General features: G+C 46.8%; 2 protein-coding genes across 2 annotated transcripts; both read left to right on the top strand.

The window, feature by feature from the left end:
• The first annotated feature begins 1,362 nt into the window (after positions 1-1,362).
• Positions 1,363-2,310, top strand: LOC102456304 (olfactory receptor 52R1-like). The gene has a single exon (XM_006130379.2). It carries the CDS (start codon positions 1,363-1,365, stop codon positions 2,308-2,310), a length of 948 nt encoding a protein of 315 aa, XP_006130441.2.
• A 10,603-nt stretch (positions 2,311-12,913) lies between these two features.
• LOC102456064 (olfactory receptor 52E4-like) lies at positions 12,914-13,903 on the top strand. Its single transcript, XM_075937416.1, has one exon. The coding sequence runs from the start codon at positions 12,959-12,961 to the stop codon at positions 13,901-13,903; it is 945 nt and encodes a 314-aa protein (XP_075793531.1). The 5' UTR covers positions 12,914-12,958.
• Positions 13,904-24,983: the final 11,080 nt, after the last annotated feature.

Genomic DNA, 24,983 nt, shown 5'->3' with positions numbered 1-24,983 from the left:
CCCGGGAAATTCAAATCCCGGGCTTCATTTGCAACTCCGGCTGCCTACATTAACCACTCTAGTTCGAACTAGGGTGGTAGTGTAGAGATACCATCTCTTGAGTAGCTGTAGCTAAATTAGTCTCCATCATATTGTATGTATAGTTGGGATTATTTTTTCCAATGTGCATTACTTTATATTTATCAACATTTTGCTGCCCAATAACTTAGTTTGGTGAGATCTTTTTGAAGCTCTTCACATTCTGCTTTGGTCTTAATTATCTTGAGCAGTTTGGGATCAGCTGCAAATTTTGCCACCTTATGGTTTACCTCTTTCTCTAGATCATTTATAAATATGTTGAATATGATGGGTCCCAGGACTGACCCTTGGGAGACCCTACTAGCTACTTCTCTCCAGTCTGAAAACTCCTCTTTTCCCAAGTGAACATGCCCATTACCTGCAGGCGTTGTCCATAGGGTACACATTCAATCTCTTCCACTGTCTTTGTCTTTTACTTTCAGAATCTTCCCAGATTTTCTGAATTGTCTATCTGTCTGCATATGGTAGCTTCCCTAATTCTGACATGCATCTGACGAAGTGGGTCTTTGCCCACAAAAGCTTATGCTCCTACACTTCAGTTAGTCTATAAGGTGCCACAGGACTCCTCGTCGCTTTTCCCTAATTCTGATAGATGATCTCAGGAACCCACGTACAAATTGATATGTCCTTTATAGACACGGGATGATCCAAACTGAGAACATGTCCCAAGCAGGTTACTCTCCATCCCACTCTTTAGGAATCTGTACATTGTCTTTGTTTTGGCCACTGCTGTGAAGGGTGCTTCTGTGAAGTTTCTATCAATGATGGTCAGCATGTTTTAGTTGGGATGTTTCCCTCTTGAAAATGTCTTGGAACAGGTTTGGATTTTTTGCCCTCTCTGGTTTGGACCAGCTAAGTGAATGGGGAGTTCCCTGCAGCATAGCTCTCTCGCCTCCATTAAGGGTCAATGAAACATAACTAGTATCCACCCACGAGTATCCTGCTGGTGTGTATTAATGTTTACCAGAGCACAACATAAAGGAATTATTGACAGCTGGGGCACCATCAAATCAACTGGCATTCGTAGGGTCCGTTCTTCACAGTTCATTTATCTTCATCATGAAAATATCCTGTTTCAATGTGTTAAGACCAATCCATCTGCTTCACCCATGAGAACAGCCTCTGGTAGTGCATGCCGTGTCTCATATTTATATTGTCTCTCTATTTAGGCATTTGTACTGCAGCCATCACCCTACACTCTCAGCACGTACAAGAATTTTATGGAATGAATGGTAGATAAAGGAGACACTGTTCTGGTACAGAATTATATTCCTGCTCTACTCCATGTCAGATTCCAACACCACAGCCTTCACCAACCCCTCCACCTTCATCCTTCTGGGCATTCCTGGCCTGGAGGCGTCCCATGTCTGGATCGCCATCCCTTTCTGCATTATGTACGCCATAGCCGTCTTGGGGAACTTCGCCATCCTGTATGTCGTGAAGATGGACCTAAGCCTCCATGGGCCCATGTACTATTTCCTCTGCATGGTGGCCATCACCGACCTGGTCGTCTCCTCATCCATCATGCCCAAAACGCTGAGCATCTTCTGGTTCAACTTCAAGGAGATCGATTTCAATGCCTGCCTCACCCAGATGTTCTTCATTCACGGATTCTTAGTGATGGAGTCTGGGATCTTCGTGGCCATGGCGTTGGATCGCTACGTGGCCATCTGTGATCCCCTGAGACATTCCACCATTCTGACAAACTCAGTGGTGACCAAAATTAGCCTAGCAGTAGTGCTACGTGGCAGTCTGCTTGTGCTTCCCTATTCCCTCCTGGCAAGGCAGTGGCCTTACTGTAAAACCAACATCATCCTGCACACTCACTGCGAACACATGGCCGTGGTGAAGCTGGCCTGCGCTGACACCCACATCAGTAGCTACTATGGCCTCTTTGTGTTATTGTTTGTGAGGGGTCTGGATGTCTTTTTTATCACCTTGTCCTATACCCAGATTCTCAGGGCCATCTTCAGCCTCCCCACGAAGGACGCCCGGATCAAGACTTTTGGGACCTGTGTTTCCCATCTCTTTGCTATCTTAGTCTTTTATATTCCACATCTCTTCTCCTCCCTCACACACAGGTATGGGACTAATGTGCCCCTACATTTTCACGTTCTCATTGCCAACATGTATCTCATGATGCCCTCCATGCTAAACCCCATCATCTACGGGGTGAGGACCAAACAGATCAGGTCCAGGCTACTCTGGCTCATTGCTCATAGAGGCACATAAAGTTTTCTCCTAGTGCTTGGCCTTTAGACGGAGATCTGGGCAAATCTAGCTGGTGACATGCTGTAGAGGCCTCTTCCCTGAATCACTGAATGAATAGTCAGAGAGACACTACAACTTTTCCTGGTCTCACAGTGCTCTTTAAAGAATCAGGTAAAAAAGCTGCAGCCAGAAAAAAAATAGGATACCACACAGCTCAATCTTCAGCCTTGTCGTGTTCGTTGACCAGGTATGCTGAATGCTGACATGCTGCCTAGAACTCTGCATAGAGGCCAATGATGTGGTGTAAGAAACTAAATGAGTGTACAGTATGACTTAAGGGTTCTGATTAGGGCCTTCAAATCAGTGATGGAATCAAATGAAAAGTCTTTCTGTAAATTTCCCAAGCAGGTTGGGGGTTATCAGTCCTTGCTCACAGCTTCCTTTGTGGAAGCCCAGCCAAGAGAAATTAAGATAAGATGGGGGGATCTCTCAGGGAACCTTTGATATTCTCTGCCCTGTGTGTGGAATGTTAGTGTCCCAAACAAAACCCACAGTTCATGTGCTTGGAAAATTATTATCCCAAGCTGTAGGCCAGAGTGGAATGATCATCACATATCCTCTGTCATGATCATGAGAGATGGCCAGCAGCCTGGGGACTAAAGGGTCAACTATACCTAAGCCAGATAGAGTCAGCCAATAAAAACACAGAGAGGGATTTCAAACTGGGACAAAGGAATTTTGGGGTTTTTCCCTCCTTTGTCTCAGGGCAGTTTCTTTCCAGCTACTGAGTGGGACAGACAAAACATCTCCCTCCAAGAAAAGACTCTTCACTATCTCTAAGTAGGGTGAAGTTTAGATAAATCCCCCCATAAGTATATTAATTGGTGACTTTTCCATCTAGTAATTATCCTTGCAACACGAATATTGTGGTGATAATAAAAGTTCTTTCTCTTTTCTTTTATTAACCTCATATTGGTTAATTTTTGTGTCCTGGTTTTACTTTTGGGACTGAGATTTCTCTGGTTTCTTTATTATTACTTGGATGGTGGCAGCGGATTTTTTATCCCCACAATCTAGAGTTTTAAGACTTGGGGGTGGGAAGTTTTTTACCAAAGCCTGGTGGATAAGGTTTTGAGGTACTTTTGCGGCGCACACTTCTGCATTTATCATGCCAGAGTGGGGAAGAACCCTTGACATCTTCCCATTCCTAGACACATACAATCATAGAACTGGAAGGAACCTAAAGAGGTCATTAAATCCAGTCTCCTGCCCTCACGGCAGGACCAAGCACTGTCTAGATCCGAGTTTCTGAAAGTATTGCACTGAATCACTCTCAGAAACACATTAACACGTCACTTTCCGTAGCTCCCCTTGGCTGCAAAGGACAAAACGGAGCCAATGGGAGCCGCGAGGCTCTGTGGCCGCAGTGCCGGTAAATAATCAAACCAGAGAGGCCAGTTAACGTGTTTCTGAGAGTGATTCTGCGGAACACTTTCAGGAACACTGGTCTAGATCATCCCTGATAGATGGCTATCTAACCCACTGTTAAATATCTCCAGGGATGGAGATTCCACAACCTCCCTAGGCAATTTATTCCAGTGTTTAATCACCCTGACAGTTACAAAGTTTTTCCTAATGTCCAACCTAAACCTCCCTTGCTGCAATTTAAGGCCGTTGCTTCTTGTCATATCATCAGAGACCAAGGAGAACAATTATCTCCCTCCTTCTTGTAACACCCTTTTAGATACTTGAAAACCATTACCATGTCCCCCCACTCAGTCTTTTATTTTCTAAACCAAACAAGCACAGTTCTTTCAGTCTTTCCTCATAGGTCATGTCTTCTAGACCTTTAATAATTTTTGTTGCTCTTCTCTGGATCGTCTCTAATTTCTCCACATCTTTCTTGAAATGTGGAGCCCAGAACTGAACACAATACTCCAACTGAGGCCTAACTAGGGCTGAGTAGAGCAGAAGAATGACTTCTCGTGCCTTGCTCACAACACTCCTGATACCTGAAAACGGTTATCATGTCCCCTCTCAGTCTTCCCTTTTCTAGACTAAATAAACCCAATTGTTTTTCAATCTTCTCTCACAGGTCATGTTTTTTTAAACCTTCAATCATTGTTCTTGTTTTATCTAGAGATTTTTTACCCCCATTTGTCAACATTTTACCTCACATGAGACGTCCAGAACTGGAGCCTATACTTCAGTGTAGGTGTGATGTGCAAACAAACACAGTGCAGATTGTACAGCTTCCATTAAGTAAGATGCTTTGTGTACTGCAGTACTCCAGACAAGGCTTATTCAGCTTCAAGTCAAGTGGAAGAGTTACTACTCATGTCCTGCTTATTACATTCCTCTTAATGCACCCAGAAAGAGGTTTGTGTTTATTGCAACTGTGTTACTCTGTTGATTCATATTAGGTCCTGGTCCTCCATGACCACAAGCAAAATATGATAACTCAGAAGGCAAGCCATTGATCATATTCTTCCAGAGATGTTTTTAATCTATTGCCCGCTGTAAAAGCTAAGGCTGCGGCTACACTGCATCCCTCTTGTGAAAAAGCCTATGCAAATAAAATGTGGATTAGCATATTGCCACACTTAATTTGCATAATTCATTAGGGGCCGTTTTTGCTTAAGAGGCTTTTGAGCAAAAAGGCATCATCTTTGCAGCTCCTTTTTATGCAAAACCTGCCTTATGCACAAGAGCCGTTCTTCCTCATTTTTTCCTCTTGTGCAAAAACGGGCCCTAATTAATTATGCAAATGAAGTGTGACAATATGCTAATCCGCACTTCATTTGCATAGGCTTTTGCAAAAGAGGGATGCAGTGTAGATGTAGCCTGTGTGTCCTGAAAGCAACAACTGCATCCTCCTTCCTCAAAGGGCAAAGAGCACATAACTGCCCTGCCTTAGCTATCTCAGGTATTACCCCATCATAAAAGACAGGTGGAAGATGCTAGTAGATTGCAAATATTCATAACTTCAAATGCAAACATGACACATGCATAGAAGCATGAGAATGAGACTTAGCAAATCATCCCTTTCCCAGGGGCTGTGTCCAGACTCAGGGGTTTTTTCGGGAAAAGTAGCCTTTTTCCGAAAAAACTTCACCTGCGTCTAGACTGCAGCCGCGTTCTTTCGAAATTAAATCGAAAGAACGCGGATTTTCTTTCGACGGCGGTAAACTTCATTTCACGAGGAAGAACGCCTTCTTTCGAAAGTGCTTCTTTCGAAAGAAGGCGTTCTTGAATGTAAATAGGGCTTCTTCGAAAGAGAGCATCCAGACTCACGGGGGGTATGTCTACACTAGAAAGTTAGTTCGAACTAACGGACGTTAGTTCGAACTAACTTTCCTATGCGCTACACTAGCGCTCCGCTAGTTCGAATTTGAATCGAACTAGCGGAGCGCTTAGTTCGAACTAGGAAAACCTCATTTTACGAGGACTAACGCCTAGTTCGAACTAGCTAGTTCGAACTAAGGGCTGTGTAGCCCTTTAGTTCGAACTAGTGGGAGGCTAGCCCTCCCCAGGTTTCCCTGGTGGCCACTCTGGCCAACACCAGGGAAACTCTATGCCCCCCTCCCGGCCCCGGACCCCTTAAAGGGGCACGGGCTGGCTACGGTGCCCGTGCCAGGTGCAAGCCTGCCAGCACCCAGCTAGCAGACCCTGCACCTGGCACGGCACAGAGCCACCCACCCGATGCCTCCCAGCCCACCCCCTCTTGCCGGGACCAGGCTGGCGGCTCCCGGGAGCTTGCCCTGGACCGCAAGAGGCGGGCACCTTCCTGGGCTAGTGCGGACATCGTGGACCTCGTCCACGATCTCCGCACTAGGCACAGGAAAGTGGCCGTCTAGGGCAGGAGAGCTGCCAGCCTGGCCACCCAGGAGCAGGTGTGCATGAAAATCAAGGGGGTCCACTGAGACCCCCGACCCTGAGCCCTGAGCTTACAATGGCCGTCCTGGGTCAGACCAAAGGTCCATCTAGCCCAGTAGCCTCTCTGCCAACAGCGGCCAACCCTAGGGACCCTGGAGGGGATGGACCGAAGACAATGACCAAGCCATTTGTCTCGTGCCATCCCTCTCCAGCCTTCCACAAACTTTGGGCAGGGACACCACTCCTACCCTCTGGCTAATAGGACTCCATGGACCCAACCTCCATCACTTGATCTCACTTCCCTTTAAACTCTGTTCTAGTTCTAGCCTTCACAGCCTCCTGCAGCAAGGAGTTCCACAGGTTAACTATTTGCTTTGGGAAGAAGAACAACTTTCTCTTACTAGTTTCAAGCCTGCTACCCATTCCTTTCCTTTGGTGTCCTCTAGTCCTTCTTTATGGGAACTCATGAAGAACTTTTCTGAATGCACCCTCTCCACCCAACCCCTGCTTTTAGAGACCTCTATCCTGTCCCCCCTCCGTCTCCTCTTTTCTAAGCTGAACAGTCCCAGTCTCTGTAGCCTCTCTTCATCTGGGACCTGTTCCCAACCCCTGATCATGTTAGTTGCCCTCCCCTCTCCCAGCCTTTCTCTTCCCCTCTCCCACCTCCTTTTCCCAGTCTCCCCCAGTTTTTTTCAATAAAGACAGAGTCAATGTTGGAAGAAACATTAGCTTTATTTTGTACATCAATAAGAAGGGGGGCTAGGGAAGGGCAAGTGGAAGAAGGTGAGGGAGGAATGGGGCACGAGCCCCCGATGGGGAGGACTGGGCTGGCTCTGCGGGCTTCTGGGGGTGGAAGCTCTCCTGCAGCCCCCCAATTACTCCCTCTCCCCAGATGGCAGCCTGCGGCAAGTGCAGCCGGGCTGATGGCCGAGTGGTGTGATGTGCCCAGTGTGGGCACTCAGGGCACTCCAAGACAGAACTTCTTTGCAAGCGGGGCACCCCTTAGAACTGTGTGTCCGGGGTGGGGGTCGGGACCCTTTAAGCGCAGCCCTCGGCTAGCCTGAGACAGTATCTCCACGCTCTAAGTCCTCCTTTTATGCCCTGCCGGCACTGCTTCCGGCCATCATTAAGCCCTGTTCAGAGTCCACTCAATGTGGACTTACTAGTTCGAACTAGCAAAACGCTAGTTCGAACTAGTTTTTAGTTCTAGATGCGTTAGTTCGAACTAGCTTAGTTCGAATTAACTAATTCGAACTAAGTTAGTTCGAACTAGCGCTGTAGTGTAGACGTACCCTGGGTGCTTTCTTTCGAAAAAGCGGCCTGCTCTTTCGAAAGTTCCGCGTGCAGTCTAGACGCTCTCTTTCGAAAGAGGCTTGCAGTCTAGACATAGCCATGGAGAATGGAGAGGTCATGCCTTGTACAAAAATTATGGCATTTGCATAACCCTGGTAGCGACAATGATAAAAACGGTTATAGTCAGTCATACAACACCACGCCATGTTCTTGTCCCATGAGAGTGCCCAGCTAAAGAAGGGACGTTGCCCAGGGTCTAGCAGGACAAGTGAGTGGAAAATTGAAGCCACTTCAGGACACAAACAACAGATAAAATTGCGTTTTGTTGCAGGGAGCCTGCTCCTTGAATGCAAAAAGTTGGAAAGGGTTCTTCAAACGTGAGAAGTGGCTCTCTGTGAACTTGGATGTTTCTTACGAAGGTGGCCAGTCGGCCCCCTTGGCATTGAACAACCGGCATGGCCTGGGGTTCTTTTGAGAGTGCCTGTGTTTCCTGGGACATGACCAAAGAGAAACCTGCTGGGATGGGTCCTTGGGGTGCAACCAGGACTGTGGGACCATAAAGCCCTCCATCCCACCAACCAGAGAGAGACACCCGGGTGGGTAGGATGGAGGGTTCTATGGTCCCACAGTCCTGGTTGCACCCCAGGAACCCATCCCAGGAGGTCTCTCTTTAGTCATGCCCCAGAAAACACAGGTACTCTCAAAAGAACCCCTGACTGTGCTACTTGATTGCACCTCAGGATTCTGCCTTTCTGCCCTACTCTGAGATCTGACCGGTATAAGCTGATGACCCTCTCTGTTCCCCTTCACTGTGGAAAGTCTAGCCTTTGTAACTTGAGCTGTAGCCAAGCACCTCAACCAAAGCCCAGTGTTTTAGGTGACATATAACACGGAGATCTGAAATAATGACCAGTAGGAGGTGTGGGGATCAGCGCAAGTTACACAAGAAACAAAATTAAAAGGTCAATGAAAATGTGGCGAGCCTGATAATTTCACTTGTACAATTAATAATGCTCTAAGTAAGTCTGCTAGCCATCTCCTAAGGCAGCATTATGCCTCCACTACTTATCTATGCAATAAATAATCCCAGTGCCAATAAAGCTAGAAAGAAAGGTGTGGTCGGCAACATCGTGAAAAACTCCCGCCAAGCCCATGCTTGTAGGGGATACACACTAGAGCTGTGTCTAGACTGGCCAGTTTTTCTGGAAAATCAGCCACTTTTATACTGGCTTCTTGAATTTCCGGAAAAGCACTCTTTCGGAAAAGCACAGTTTGCACTACATAGTGCCTTTTTTCAAAAGAGCACTTTCAAAAAAAGGCGTTCTTCCCGGTAAAACGAGGTTTTCTGCAGTTGAAAGAACTACCGTATTCATTCAATTTACTTTCAAAAGAACAAGGCAGCAGTCTAGATGCAGGGGAAGGCCTTTTTTTTTCGAAAAAAAACCCTGTAGTCTAGACACACCCTTATGGAGGGCCTGGGTCAGCTAGGCCTGGTACCATGACTGTACTCTTATGACTGAGCCCTAGAGACACTTCCAAAAATTGGAGATGTATGAATAATATGAGCATGGTGCACACTGCACAGTATGATAATAGCTAGTATTGAGAGTTACTTATCCCTGATCTCTGATCCCTTAGCAAAAGCCATTTCCCTGCAGAAAGTACTCGTGTCTCCCTTCAGTCATCTCTCCAAAGCTCTGTGTGGTTACTATGTCCCCATCCTTGCGGTGACCTGGACAGTCTTCGTAGATTTCTTCCTAACCAGCTATAATTTACAAATACACACAAAACAGCCGATTCCTCCCTGACTCAGCCCAGAGCCCAAGAGTTCTCTGCCCCCTTGGAGAAGGTCCCTTAAGTGCTGCTTACTCCTACGAGTAGATAATTGGCACAGAAGCAGACTGGATTGTTTCCAACCTCTTCGCATTCATCTGCCCTCTTCTCCTCTAGAGGCTGAGCCAACCCCACTGGGACTGCACAGAGCCGTGTTATAAATGGCTAAAAAACCCCTGTCGGCTCTCGGCGCGGGACGCTGCTGCAGACACTGGGCTGAGAGAGGTGCAGGACACGGCTGCCTGAGGGGGGTTCCCAGGGAAGACCCGTCCCTCTCAGCACTCACAGGTACCAGCTCTTGCTGAGGAGCTCCCCTGCTTTGCTGTGACGGGATGCAGAGTCCGTCTGTGTTCCTTTGTGCTCCACACAGCCATTAAATATCCCCGGCATCCCCGTTTGCTCTAGTATCAGAGGCCAAATGTTGCTTTTCGCTGAGCAATCAGGATGGCTGGTGGCCTCCAGCCCAGAGGTGGCTCCAGTTCAGAGCATAAAGGATCCTTCAGCAAAACAATGTTTTAGCAGATGAATAATATACCAGCACATTCTGAGGCTGTGGCCAATACACTGCTGAAGGGCCACTGAGACAAAACTCCCCTCGGAGTGAGAGCTGAGTGAAGACCTCGAGCTAGCTGTGTGCTTGTGCAGAGACACTGTCACCTCCTCCTCTTGCATCTCACAGCGCTAGCTGTTCATGGTGTGCGGTGAGGCAATGTACCTGACTTTTCTCTGCTGGAAGCAGGGTGGTTCTAGGCCTACTCACTGGAATGATCAGAAGAACATTTCAAGAGGAATAAGCCAGAGATTCTCCTAGCTGTATTCTAGAAGTCAGCTGAACTGTTGTGCCTGAAGCTCAATTCAACCAGAAGCAGACAGCCGGCATGGGAAGTTTGACTCCAAATGCCTAAAATCTCCCAAAGCGATAAGCAACAATAATTGAAGGTGTCAGAGAGACAAAACTAAAACTACTGCCAGCAGCACTGAATACAGTCGCGCATAAATTGTGAATCCCATTCAGCAACATGGTTCACACCAGCAAGGTCAGGATCAAGGAGTTTCTTGTCTCTGATCTGTTAGCAAAGGCACTGCATGCCAGCAGAAAGCGCAAGATCATCTGATACCAGCTATTCCATTCTTTTGTATCTTTGCATAATCCTATTTATAAAACTTTCCCTTTTCAGTGTTTACATGTAAAACTGGAATACTCGTATCGTTTTCGAGGATTTTTCTTGTATTTAATATATTTAACACCACTTTTTGCTGATCTTTAGCCCCACCAAGCATGGACTTTCCCCTGAGGGCTTTAATGTCACTGAGGGTCCATCTAGACTACAGGCTTTTATTGACAGAGGCTTTGTCGACAGACACTATCGACAAAGCTTCTGTCGACAAAGAGCATCTAGATTACAGCCAGGTCTGTTGACAAAGCAAGCCACTTTGTCGACATGACAGTGTAGACCCAAAGGAAGGTGTAGATGCAATAACACCTTCTGTCAACAGAACTCTATTGACAAAAGGTGTTATTCCTCATAGAATGAGGTTTACCGCCGTCGACAAAACTGCCGAGTTCTGTTGACAGCACTCGGCGGTAGTGTAGACGCGGGTATAGTTTTGTCAACAAGGGTGTGTCTAGATTACATACCTCCGTTGATGGAGGCATGTAGATTAGACAGATCGGCAAAGGGAAATGAAGCCGCGATTAAAATAATCGCGGCTTCATTTAAATTTAAATGGCTGCCCCACTCTGCCAACAAACAGCTGATCAGCTGTTTGACGTCAGATCGGGGCAGTCTGGACGCGCCGCGGTCACAAGGAAGCCTTTGTTGATCGGCGCAGGTATGCCTCGTGAAACCAGGTTTACCTGTGCCTATCAACAAAGGCTTCCTTGTGACCGCAGCGTCTCCAATTTCATTCCCATTTTCTGTCTAAATATTTCCTCCCAATCAGCTGATAATTCTCCCCTTGCTCTTTAGAAGCAGTGTGTGTCCATAGATGGTAGCAGTTGGGAACTCTTCATTTGAATGCAATCAATCCCACTGTTCATTTTCATCTCCTCTCACTTTCCCTGTTCTTATCTCTTCTCTAACATTACTGTCATGATCATGAGAGATGGCTAGTACCCTGGGGACTAAAGGGTTAACTACACCTAACCCAGGTAGAGTTGGCCAATAGGACTATAGGTAAGAATTTCAAACTGGGACAAGGGAATTTTGGGGTTTTCCCTCCTTTGTCTCTGGGGCGGTTTTCTTTCCAGCTACTGAGGGGAAGGAGGATGGTGGCAGCGGTGGGATCACTTTGAGAACCCAGGATTTTTAAATGGACACAGTTTTTTCTTTTGAGTTGCAAGCTTTGCAGGGGTTTTTTTCTCTTGTTTTTTTTTCTTTTCTTTTTTTTTCTGTGCTGCCCTGGGGAAGGGCAGACAGAAGGGTAGAAGGGTAGACAGAAAGGTACTTAAGCCAGACACAGACCATCCTACCCAAACAGTTTGTTTTTTTATAGCTTTCAGGATAATTGGATAGCTAGGCCAGAATAGGGCAGGGAAGGAGCCAAGTGAATGCTTTTGAGGTCGGGCAAAGTAGCCCGAGAGCAACCAACCCTTAAGCAACACCCTGAGGTAGAAACAGCCTCAGGCATGATGTACCACTCTAGGACAGATTTATACCCCAAAGAGAGGGCAGGGGCAAGGTATAGCAGCCCTCCTCTCCCCTCACCAATGTCCTCTATATGGGATTATGCCTTAAAGGCAGGCAGACCTCTATTTGAGAAAGAGATTCTTCACTCTTCTGTAAGTAGTGTAAAGTTTAGATAAATCCATTAGGTTTTATTGTTTTCTGGTTTGGGTACGGGATCTGATGTCTGTGCATTTAAAATGGGATTTTCTCTCTTTTGCAACTAAGTTTGGGCCCATGGTGGAATTGCACATTAGTATAATACTTTGTGACTTTCCCATCTAGTCATTATGCTTGCAACAGAATATTGTGGTGATAATAAACGTTCTTTCTCTTTTCTTTTTATTAACCTGGCATTGGTTAATTTTTGTGTCCTTGTTTGTACTTGAGGGATGAGATTTCCCAACTGATCTCCCCGCTGATTTTCTTATCCTGACTTGGGTGGTAGCAGTGGAGTTTTTATCCCCAAAATCTAGGTTGTTAAGATTTGGGGGGGAAGTTTTTTACCAAAGCCTGGAAAGATCAGGTTTTGGGATTCTTTTACAGGCCCCCTCTGCTACATTAATCGTACCAGAGTAGGGAAGGAGCCTTAACAATAACAATGCCAGATTTTCAGTCTGCCCCCTATGGCAGCCTGCCCCATTCCCTCAACCTCTCTTGGAAACACATTTCCCATCTGCTGTGTCCTTTATAGAGACTGGGCGAGCAACACTGACCACATGGCCAGAGCATGTTACTCTCCATCCCATCCCTTAGGCACCCAAACTTTATCTTTGTTTTGGACATGACTGCGAATGACCAGGTGTTTACTCTGGGCTCCTGGCAGTGAGACTGTCCTCAAACTGTGCACATTGTGCCTCATATTAATATTGTCTTTCCATCCAGGCATTCATGCTGGACCACGACTGAGAACCTGGGCATATGCAGAAAACCAGGGGCAGACACTGTAACTGCAGGTGACACCATTCTGACTCCGTGTAGGACACCTTCTCCCATGTTCCATGTCAGATTCCAACACTACCATCTTCACCAACCCCTCCACTTTCATCCTGCTGGGCATTCCTGGCCTGGAGATGGCCCATGTCTGGATCTCCATCCCCTTCTGTGCCATGTACGTCATCGCTCTCTTGGGGAATTTCACCATCCTCTTCATTGTGAAGACAGAGCCGAGCCTCCATGAGCCCATGTACTATTTCCTCTGCATGTTGGCCGTCACTGACCTTGTCCTGTCTACATCTATCCAGCCCAAAATGCTGAGCCTCTTCTGGTTCAATTCCAGGGAGATCGATTTCAATGCCTGCCTCACCCAGATGTACTTCATTCATGGCTTCTCAGCAATAGAGTCTGGGATCTTATTGGCCATGGCGTTGGATCGCTACGTGGCCATCTGCCATCCCCTGAGACATTCCACCATCCTCACAAACCTCATGGTGACCAAGATCAGCCTGGCCATGGTGCTGCGTGGCTGCATGCTTGCATTGCCATACCCCTTCCTGACGAAGCGATGGCCATATTGCAGAACAAACATCATCCCCCACTCATACTGTGACCACATAGCAATCGTGAAACTGGCCTGCGCTGACATTCGTGTCAGTAGTTACTATGGTCTCTCTGTGGTATTATTTGTGAGTCTGGATGTGTTCTTCATTGTTGTATCCTACAGCCTGATCCTCAGAGCCATCTACAAGCTCCCCACAAAGGACGCCCGACTCAAGACTTTTGGGACCTGTAGCTCCCATGTTTGCGCCATGTTGGCCTTTTACATCCCAGAAATATTCTCCTCCCTCACACATCGGTTTGGCCACAATGTGCCCATGCATGTTATCATTCTCTGTGCCAATGTGTACATTCTGGTTTCTCCCGTGTTACACCCCATCATCTACGGAGTGAGGACCAAACAGATCCGGGACCGTCTGCAGCAGCTCTTTACTTATAGAAGGAATTAAACATTTTCTCCTGATGTCTAGACTTCAGAACGAGCCCTGGGCAGAGCACTCAGAGGGTATGTCTGCACTACAGCGTTATTTCGAAATCGCTTATTTTGAAATAACGCGTCTACATCCAAAATGCATTTCAAAATAGTTTTTTTCTATTTTGAAATAGTGTGTCCACACTGAGTGGACGTTGAATCACATTGAATGCTGGTTGGAACCAGTTCTGGCAGGGCATCAGGTCAGAAGTTACTTTGTGGCCAGGGAGGCCAACAGGGCACCCTGGGAATGGCTGGAGGCCCCCTATTTTGAAATAAGTGTCTACACAGCACTTATTTCAAAATAGCAATTTCAAAATTGGTGCTATTCCTCATGGAATGAGGTTTACCAATTTCCAAATAAGCCCTCCGCTATTTCAAATTAATTTCGAAATAACGGAATGGCTGTGTAGATGCTAGGAAAGTTATTTCGAAATAACTTTGCTGTGTAGAAATACCCAGATAGAGATGCTCAGATAGACATTAAGGCTGTGTCTAGACTGGCAAGTTTTTCCGGAAAATCATCTGATTTTCCAGAAAAATTTGCCAGCTGTCTACACTGGCCGCTTGAATTTCTGGAAAAGCACTGATGATCTCATGTAAAATCATCAGTGCTTTTCCGGAAAATCTATGCTGCTCCCATTCGGGCAAAAGTCTTTTTCCGAAAGACTTTTGCCCGAAAGGGCCAGTGTAGACAGCATAGTTCTGTTTTCTGCAAAAAAGCCCCGATTGCGAAAATGGCAATCGGGGCTTTTTTGCGGAAAAGCGTCCGTGGCCAATCTAGACGCGCTTTTCCGAAAATGCTATTAACGGAAAACTTTTCCGTTAAAAGCATTTTCGGAAATTCATGCCAGTGTAGACGTTGCTCTTGCTCTTATTGACCTTGCTGTGCTGTATCCACTTGAACTCAGAAAATTACTATGTACTGTGTTGAAACCTTCCTAACTGCAGGTATCTGAACCCCTTTGACCTAACGCTTCTGCCCATGTTCTGTCTCTGCTCTGCCTCTCCCCCATCACTTCCCCATCACGTCACTTCCTCCTCACTCCCTCTTCCATTGTTAGTCACTGAATTATTTCCATCTCTCTCCCTCCTACCCCAAATGGAAGGGGCCACTTCAGATGTTTTCTGGGCTTTCTACAATCAGTTCCAATATCTCTGCTGTGGAGGGACAACCAATTCGGCACACAGTGTTCTAGATGCGGGCGTGCCATCAATTGATTTAGAATAAATGTCATGTTCTCTGTCTTATTCTCAATCCCTTTCTTAATGACTCCCAACATTCTGAAAGCTTATTTAAATGTGCATGTGTTTTTAGCAGATATTTTAACACTTATGAATTACACGAGACTGTACGAATCCTCTGTATCCTTACGTCTTTGGGCTTTTCGTGTACTATTTGCTCAGGCTCCTTGGAATCGGGGGAAGAGGCATCAGTCTACACATATCTTTAATGACCAACCTCTCAGCTCTAAAGACATCTTGCGTGAACGGAAGGAGTAACTGCCTTCTAGATCAAACCAGTTTTCTCCAGGTTCTCTGCCAAGGGGTGGGCATAGGAGGAATGGAACCGCCCCAGAAAGGGAAAGGAAGAGAAGGTTTTGATCCAGCCCTTTTAAATTACAGAGGGGCTGCATCTAGACTGGCCAGTTTTTCCGGAAAATCAGCCGCTTTTCCGGAAAAACTTGCCAGGTGTCTACACTGGCCGCTTGAATTTCCGCGAAAGCACTGACAATCTCATGTAAGATTGTCAGTGCTTCTTGCGGAAATACTATGCTGCTCCTGTTCGGGCAAAAGTTCTTTTGTGCAAAACTTTTGTGCAAAAGGGCCAGTGTAGACAGCTCAGATTTGTTTTGCGCAAAAAAGCCCCAATTGCGAAAATGGCGATTGGGCCTTTATTGCGGAAAAGCGCGTCTAGATTGGCCACGGACGCTTTTCCGCAAAAAGTGCTTTTGCGGAAAAGCATCCATGCCAATCTAGAAACGATTTTCCGAAAATGCTTTTAACGGAAAACTTTTCCGTTAAAAGCATTTCCGGAAAATCATGCCAGTCTAGACACAGCCAGGCTGTATTACTAAGCTGGGACAGAAGCGAGGAGTTAAGGTGATAAGCCCAACTTTTATTATTTGCAGAGCTATGGCTGCACAAGAGAGACAGACACCAGCTGGAGACAAAGCAGTTCGCACTGCAAATCACAACTCAGCTTTCCATATCTAAATGTAAGGTCTGAATGATCTATTACCACCCAGGAAAGCACGTGAAAGTGCATTGCCCTGCACTGGCCCTTAAAGGGGCTGAGAGTGGAGTCAGAGGCAAGCCCAGCTGAGGCAGCTAATGAGAGCACAGCTGGAGGCCATAAAAAGCGACTCCTGGAAGGAGGAGAAACCTGCCTGCTGCTCTGGGCCAAGAGCAGGAGAGACCTGACTGCCAGGGAAGCAAGAGGCTTCCTGGAGGAGGGCAGGGCTGGGGAGGCTTTTGGGCCTAGCAAACCCAGACTCCTAGGCCTGAGTCCCTAGGGGCTGCGAGAGGCAGATGCAGTAACTAGGGAAGCTGGGACCAGGGAAGCCCCAGGCCATAAGGCCTGAAGGCAGGGTTGCAGGAGGCACCCTGGTAGGCAGCGGTAGCAGGTCTGCACCCTTTGCCAGGGAGGAGAGGCCTGTAGGGACTGCAGCCTGCCCGGAGACAGGGCTAGAGAGGGACTGGAAGTCGGCCATTGAGGCCTGGAGGATGCAAGGGGACGGGGTGTTCCTGGAGGGAGCTGGGTGTTCCTGAGGGGGCCACTGAGGCTTGGAGGATGCAAAGGGACGGGGTGTTCCTGGAGGGAGCTGGGTGTTCCTGAGGGGGCCACTGAGGCCTGGAGGATGCAAAGGGACAGGGTGTTCCTGGAGGGAGCTGGGTGTTCCTGAGGGGCCACTGAGGCCTGGAGGATGCAAGGGGACGGGGTGTTCCTGGAGGGAGCTGGGTGTTCCTGAGGGGCCACTGAGGCCTGGAGGATGCAAGGGGACAGTGTGTTCCTGGAGGGAGCTGGGTGTTCCTGAGGGGCCACTGAGGCCTGGAGGATGCAAGGGGACGGGGTGTTCCTGGAGGGAGCTGGGTGTTCCTGAGGGGGCCACTGTGGCCTGGAGGATGCAAAGGGACGGGGTGTTCCTGGAGGGAGCTGGGTGTTCCTGAGGGGCCACTGTGGCCTGGAGGATGCAAGGGGACAGCGTGTTCCTGGAGGGAGCTGGGTGCTCCCGGGTAGAAGAACTGGGAGCCCTAAGGAATAGAGAGGACCCTGGAGCAGTGAAGGCAGAAAAAGACCAACGCCCCCGGAAGGGGGCACAGACGAAGAGCAGAGTGAACACTGCCGGAGGGCGGTGCTCTGAAGATACCACCCCACCCAAGGGGGCGTGTTGGAACAGCCAGCTACTTTCCTGGAAGCCATCCTGGAGGGAAGAGCCGGCTGCAGTGAGAAGACCCCGTTACAAAGCAATATCGGGATCTTTGTAGATAACAGGCTGAAAACAAACACAAAAGGCTGCGTCTAGACTGGCAAGTTTTTCTGCAAAAGCAAATGCTTTTGCGCAAAACCTTGCCAGCTGTCTGCACTGGCCACTTGAATTTCCGCAAGAGCACTGACGAGCTCAGGTAAGAAATCAGTGCTTCTTGTGGAAATACTATGCTGCTCCCGTTCGGGGATAAGCCCTCTTGCGTAAACGCTTTTGCGCAAGAGGGCCAGTGTAGACAGATAAAAACTGTTTTGCGCAAAAAAGCCCCGATGGCAAAAATGGCGATCGGGGCTTTCTTGCGGAAAAGCACGTCTAGATTGGAACGGACGCTTTTCCGCAAAAAGCGATTTTGCACAAAAGCGTCCGTGCCAATCTAGATGCTCTTTTCTGCAAATGTTTTTAATGGAAAAACTTTTCCGTTAAAAGCATTTGCGGAAAATCATGCCAGTCTAAACGCAGCCAAGGCAGTCTTTCTCCCCACAACACAACCTTCAGATTTGTTGGCCACAGAATGTTGTGAAGGCCAAGAAAATAACAGGTCTCACAAAAGTACTCGGTACATTCATGGAGGAGAAGTCCATCAGTGGCTGTTAGCCAGAATGGACGTCTTTGGTATCCCTAAACCTCTGTTTGTCAGGCACTGGGAATGGGATCATTACTTGTTCTGTTTATTCCCTCTGGAGCATCTATTATACATGTCATCTGTGTGGTCTATCGCTCCATTTCCCTCATAACTCTCTCTGTCCCCTGCCCCACACACCTCACTGTCCCAAGAGAGGGCACTGAGCTAGATGGAGCTGAGGTCTGTCCCGGTATTCCCATTCAAATCTTAAATGTCAATAGCCGGACTGTCCCGGCTGTATTCAAAGCCCACGCCCTTAGGATGCAAAGTTCCCCTCTGAGGGTCTGTCTACACTACCACCCTGGTTCGAACTAGGGTGGTTAATGTAGTCAACTGGAGTTGCAAATGAAGCCCGGGATTTGAATTTCCCGGGCTTCATTTGCATGTTGCCGGGCGCCGCCATTTTTAAATGTCCGCTAGTTCGGACTCCGTGCCCCGCGGCTACACGCGGCACGAACTAGGTAGTTCGGACTAGGCTTCCTATTCCAAACTACCTGTACTCCACATTCCACGAAGAGTACAGGTAGTTCAGAATAGGAAGCCTAGTCTGAACTACCTAGTTCGTGCCGCGTGTAGCCGCGGGCATGGAGTCCGAACTAGCGGACATTTAAAAATGGCGGCGCCTGGCAACATGCAAATGAAACCCGGGAAATTCAAATCACGGGCTTCATTTGCAACTCCGGTTGGCTACATTACCACCCTAGTTCGAACTAGGGTGGTAGTGTAGACATACCCAGAAACTGAAACAGATCTAAGGGTAAAGAATCTGGTGCCAAGAGCCCCTTATGCAGCTCCTCTGCAGCAAAGCCATTCTTGGGTGGACAAGAATCTTTGGAAGTTACCTTCTCTGTCCTCACCATCAGAGGGCGTGGGCTAGCTTTGTTAACACAAGGTAATCATCCATTAAGACAGGAGTGGGGAACCTTTCTGGCTCAGGGAACGCTGACCCACAGAAAAGCCACTTGGGGGCTGCACACAATTGAGAAGGAAAAAAAAAGCATCCAAACCATCACTGACGTAGCTCTTGATACAGAAGAAGAAAGACGTCCCCCACATTTCCCTCACATGCCAGAGACTTGGGGGCCCAGGAGAATAGATTTTGTGTGCTCCAGCCACCGGGGAAGGCTGAGGGGGACTGGACTACCAGCACAGGTTCCCCAGTACTGGGGGAGAGGGGAGCCCTAGGCCATGGGGGCTGGAAGCAGGCAAGCCGCATCCAGCCGCTAAGCCTTAAGTTCCCCGTCCCTGCATGAATAAGCTTATACTCAGTTTACAACAAACTTTTAAGAGACGTGGGGGGAATTATTGGGTACAATTTTCATCGAATCATGTTTCCTGTTGATCTCTGAATTAACAGGACACAGCCCTAGACAGGAACCGTTGCTTCCACTGTTAACTTGGAATGAGCTCTCAGTAAACAGAGACAAGCACAGTCCCTATCTGCTTCCAGTTCTTTAACCTCACCCGTCTGCAGAACAACGGTCGAGTCCACCCAACGGGGAATGGTCCTAGTGGCCACAGATGGACTTTTTTAACCCGTGTCACACAGCCCCTTCGGCAAGGCCTGGGATATTTTTTTAAGTGATCCTGTGCTCAGAACAGATAATGTAGAATAGCTCCAATAGGGAGCTGTGGGAAGAGCAGGCTGAAGACATTGGAGAGTCCGGGGGAGTCCAGCAGAAACTAGTTTCAGCACCTTGGTGCTCGGTGCAGAGGTCTCTGCTCCCTGCATAAGTTTCTAGAATGGAAGTTGCGCTCCAATATTGAGCCAAGAAACCCTGAGCCAGAAACAGGCCCAAATGCTGCTCTAAACAAAATAAATAATACATAATAATAATAATAATAATAAGTCCAGTGTGTGGGACCAAAATGTGTCTGCCGGAGAGGTGCAGAGCTGCAAGATCTCTTCGTGGGGCTGTGACAAAAGCATGGAGCTGCTACCGGGACATAAGGGGACTGTGAGTGGAGAACGAATGCGGCTGGTGGAGAGGATACCACAAGGTGCTCTCTCTACACAACTATAGCGTCTCTTCTGGCAATGTTTCCCCTCTTGCTCTGGCTTCTGGGTGGATCCAGCTGGGCTCCCCAGATGGAAATGTTTCTTGCTAAGATGTGAGGCAACCGGAGCAGGTTTGTACTAATTTGTTACTACTTTTACCTAGGCCTCAGGCCTCAAACCAGGCCTATCACACAAGGGCTTATGTTTTAGGGATTCTGCTTATTCCCCTACATTTTTCTCTTTCAATGGGAATCAGGTTTACCCATTCTACCAAAATGGCGTAATACATGGACTGAAGATGACCCAGTGAGCTAAACACACTTACGTGGCCACCTGACTTTGCCATCCACACACTCATGATCCATCTGTCCCTTGGTCTGCACATGCCCTCCTATGACCGACGGACAGAATTTATTTTGCCAATTTATCTAGGCCAGCGATTCTCAAACTTTTTGGGCTCCGGAGCCCTTTACATGCGTAAAAATGTATGTGGAGCCCCAGCGGTCCACTGATTCTACATGTTGTACCTATCGATGTTTCCAGTTCGTCAACCGCATGGAGACCATGGAGCACAGTTTGAGAAACACTGATCTAGGCCCTTGTGGTGTCCCTGGGACTGGTAGGCCCGGGACCATGACTGAGGAATGTACTTTTATGTCTGAGCTCTCGAGGGCACTCCGAAATATTGGAAACATATGAATAATATGGGTTTGTACATACTGCCCAGTATGAGGAGAGTGCCTGTTGACAGTCATTCATCTCTCATCACGGAACGAAAGCTTTGCTTGCCTGTGGAAAGTGCTCATGTCTCCCTCAGTCATCTGTCTGTCTACAATGTTCCTGTCTCTAGGGAGACCTAGTTTTTCTCCTAATCAGCTAAAATGTATGACTACACACAAAACAGTCAATTCCTCCCTGATTCAGCCCACAGCCCAAGAATTCTCCTCTCCCCTTGGGAAGGTCTCTTAATTATTGTTTACTCATTAATCTGGATAATCAGCACAGAAGCAGACAGAATAATTCCCAGCCTCTTCACATTCAGCTGCCCTCTTCTCTAGAGGCTGAGCGAACTCCACTGGGATGGCACGGAGGTGTATTATAAACACTGCACGACCCTGTGTCAGCTCTCAGCGTGGGATGCTGCCGCTGCTGCTGCTGGGCTGAGAGAGGTGAAGGACATGGATGCCTAAGGAGGACACTTAGGTAAGAAACAGGTACCATCTAAGTATGCACAGGTACCATCTAAGTATGCACAGGTACCATCTCTTGCTGAGGAGCTCGCTTGCTCGACAACCCCAGGGCAACATGGGTTTGATGGCATAGAGAGAAAATCTGTGGTCCTTTCTGCTCTGCACAGCCATTAAATATTCCAGGGACCCTGACACATGGGAGGAGAGTTCTCTAGATCACAGGCCAAAATGTCTTTCTTTGCTGGGCCTTCAGGCTGGCTGATGGCCTCCAAATCGGATGTAGGTTCGTTTCAGCGACAGAGTGGTTCCTTCAGGAAAAAGGTGTTAGTAGATGTACAAGGCCAAAATCTGAGTTTGTTGGTCAGGCTCCACTCAGGCGAAACTCCCCTTGGAGTAAGTACGGAGTTAAAACTCAGGAACCAGCTGCGTGTTAATGCACAGACACTGTCACCTCCTCTTCTTGTGTATCAGTGCTCTGGCTATTAACAGGGTGACTTTTGCATGAGCTTTGTCTGCTAGTAGCATCGAGGCTCTAGGTCTCCTTCATGGAACAACTAGAAAAAAATAGTTCCACATGTATATGATTTAGATTCTCCTTGTTTTATTCTAGAAGTCGCTGAATTGTTACACTTGAAAGTTACAAACAAACAAATAACAAAAAAAAGCTCAGCTTGAAACAAACCCCCAGCATGGGATATTTCAGTCCAAATACTTACAATTTCACAAACGTATAAGCAGCAGATGAGGTCTTCTATTTGCAGTTGTCAGGCACACACAACTAATGTTGGTGCCACCAGAACTGCCCACAGTGTCCAGTGCACTGTGAATCCCATTCAGCTACGTTCTTCACTCCAATAATGTTGATAGTAATGTGTTACTTTTCTCTGATCCCTTAGCAAAAGTCCTCTGTCCCTGCAGAAAATGCAAAATGATCCGATACCAGCCATTCCATTCTTTCTGAGTTTTATCAAATCTTTTTTCAAAATGATCCTTTTTAATATTTACATGGAAAACAGGAATAGCCCTAAAATATTTCCAGGACCTCAATTGTTTTTTAATATGCTTAACAAAATCCTTTTATCATCCTTAAGCCCACCAACCATGGAGTTGCAGTTGATGGGGAGGTGTGAATACCAAAAGAAGGAAAATTGCCTTTGTAGTGAGATATCCATTCTAAGTTCTTATTCAGTCCTAATTTGATCATGTTACATTTCCAAAGCACTTGCAGCTGTGCTATTTCTCTTTGGAGTCTGGTTTTGAAGGGTTTGTTGTTGCTGTTGTTTGTTTGCTTTGTAGGAGTTTTTAAGATTACTTATTAATTTTCATGACTTCCAATATTTGTTAGTTCTCCTTTTTTTCCCTTTTCCAGGTTCTTGCATATTGTTCCCCCCTCGACGAATACACAATTCACACAATTGTTTCACGTTGCTTCTGAACTAAGTTGTCCACTTTCTTGTCTGTAGAATTGTAACTTGTTCGCTATCTAATTATCTCTTCTGAAAGGCATCCCAATTTATATTCCTCGTTTTCCTGTCTACATTTCTCCCCCCAATCAGCTTTCACTGAGTGTCCATAGATAGTATTGACTGGGAATGGTCTCTCTTTGTCCATTTGACTATTTCATTCTTTATTTCCCCCTCCTCTATCATATAACCCCTTCTTGTCCCTTCTCTAAGGCTACGTCTAGACTGGCATGAGATTGGGCAAATGCTTTTACTGGAAAAGTTTTTCCGGTAAAAGCATTTGCGCAAAAGGGCATCTAGATTGGCATAGATGCTTTTGTGCAAAAAGTGCTTTTGTGCAAAACCATCCTTGGTCAGTCTAGATGCGATTTTGTGCAAGAAAGCCCCAATCGCCATTTTCGCCATCCGGGCTTTTTTGTGCAAAACAATTCTTCCCTGTCTACACTGGCCCTCTTGCGCAAAAACATTTGTGCAAGAGGACTTATCCCTGAGCGGGAGCATCATAGTGTTTGCGCAAGAACACTGACAATCTTACATTATACAGGACTAGGTAGCACTTTAAAGACTAACAAGATGGTTTATTAGGTGATGAGCTTTCGTGGGCCAGACCCACTTCCTCAGATCAAATAGTGGAAGAAAATAGTCACAACCATAGATACCAAAGGATACAATTAAAAAAAAGTGAACACATATGAAAAGGACAAATCACATTTCAGAACAGAAGAAGGATGCGGGGGGGGGGGGAAGGAGGAAGATAAATGTGTGTGAGTTAATGATATTAGAGGTGAGGGAAGGTAAATGTCTGTGAGCGAATGGTATTAGAGGTGATAACTGGGGAAGCTATCTTTGTAATGGGTAAGGTAGTTGGTGTCTATGTTGAGCCCGAGACGTAGAGTGTCAAATCTTAGCATGAATGACAGTTCAGAGCATTCCCTTTCAAGGGCAGATTTGAAAGTCTTCTGGAGTAGGATGCAGGTAATTAGGTCGTTGAGACAGTGTCCTTTCTCGTTGAAATGGCAAGAAACTGATTTTTCTTTGTGATCTTGTCTAATATCTGTTTTGTGGGCATTGATCCTTTGATGAAGTGTCTGAGACGTTTGTCCAATGTACATAGCAGATGGACACTTTCGGCACATGATAGCATAAATTATATTTCTGGATGCGCAGGAATATGTATTCTTGATCTTATAACTCACTTGGTTGGGCCCAATAATGGTATCAGCAGAGTGAATATGTGGACAAAGCTGGCAACGGAGTTTGTTGCAAGGGAAGGTACCAGGGTTGGTATTAGTGTGGTATGTCCTGTGGTTGTTGGTAAGCCCGTTGGTGTAAGAACTGAGTAAGGGCCTCAGGACATTCATTTTTTTAATTGTATCCTTTGGTATCTATGGTTGTGACCATTTTATTCCACTATTTGATCTGAGGAAGTGGGTCTGGCCCACGAAAGCTCATCATCTAATAAACCATCTTGTTAGTCTTTAAAGTGCTACATAGTCCTGTATTTTGTTTCAGCTACACCAGACTAACACGGCTACATTTCTATCACCAATCTTACATTAGATTGTCAGTGTTCTTGCGCAAATTCAAGCGGCCAGTGTAGACAGCTGGCAAGTTTTTGTGCAAAAGCGGCTGCTTTTCTGCAAAATCTTGCCAGTCTAGACGCATCCTAAAATAACAGCTCCTGTTTTTCAGCCTGTTTGCATATGTCAGCTTCCCCCATTCTCATAGCTTATGATGTTGAAAATCCCTTTATAGCTGCTGCATGCTTCACAGAAACTGGATGAAGAGTAAGTCCATACTTATATCAGTGATGGAGATGCAGCCGTGTTAGTCTGGTCTAGCGGAAACAAAAGACAGAACTATGTAGCAATTTAAAGACTAACAAGATGATTTATTAGCTCATGACCTAATAAACCATCTTGTTAGTCTCCATCCCATTCCTTAGGCACCCAAACATTACCTTTATCTTGGATGCTGCTATGGATGTGCAAATGGTTGTCTTGAGCTTGAGACGTCTCTCCCCAGAGTGGTGTTCTTGCTGCTATGGTTTCCACTGGTACAAGTCCTAGCAAAACTTTATTGCTTTTTTTCCCCAAAACAGATACTGAGCAACTGGGTGAATGAGGAACTCCTTATAGTCTCCATTCTATACCTCGTGTTACATTGCAGTAGGGACCACAGAGGAAAATCACTATGAACACTCATGTTTCCTGCTGGTGCCCCACTGTGATGTACATGAAATATTGGTGCATGGACCACCATGAACTATGCATTTGGCATTAGTAGGGTGGGTTG

Source organism: Pelodiscus sinensis, chromosome 1, assembly GCF_052426305.1.
Source record: "Pelodiscus sinensis isolate ZL-2025 chromosome 1, ASM5242630v1, whole genome shotgun sequence".
Classification (NCBI taxonomy): Eukaryota; Metazoa; Chordata; order Testudines; family Trionychidae; genus Pelodiscus; species Pelodiscus sinensis.
Note: the sequence above shows the minus strand (reverse complement) of the source record. Positions and strands in the feature narration are given on the sequence as shown.

Coding starts and splice junctions, on each gene's coding strand:
- LOC102456064 (XM_075937416.1), top strand. CDS start 12,959: ATGTCAGATTCCAACACTACCATCTTCACCAACCCCTCCACTTTCATC.
- LOC102456304 (XM_006130379.2), top strand. CDS start 1,363: ATGTCAGATTCCAACACCACAGCCTTCACCAACCCCTCCACCTTCATC.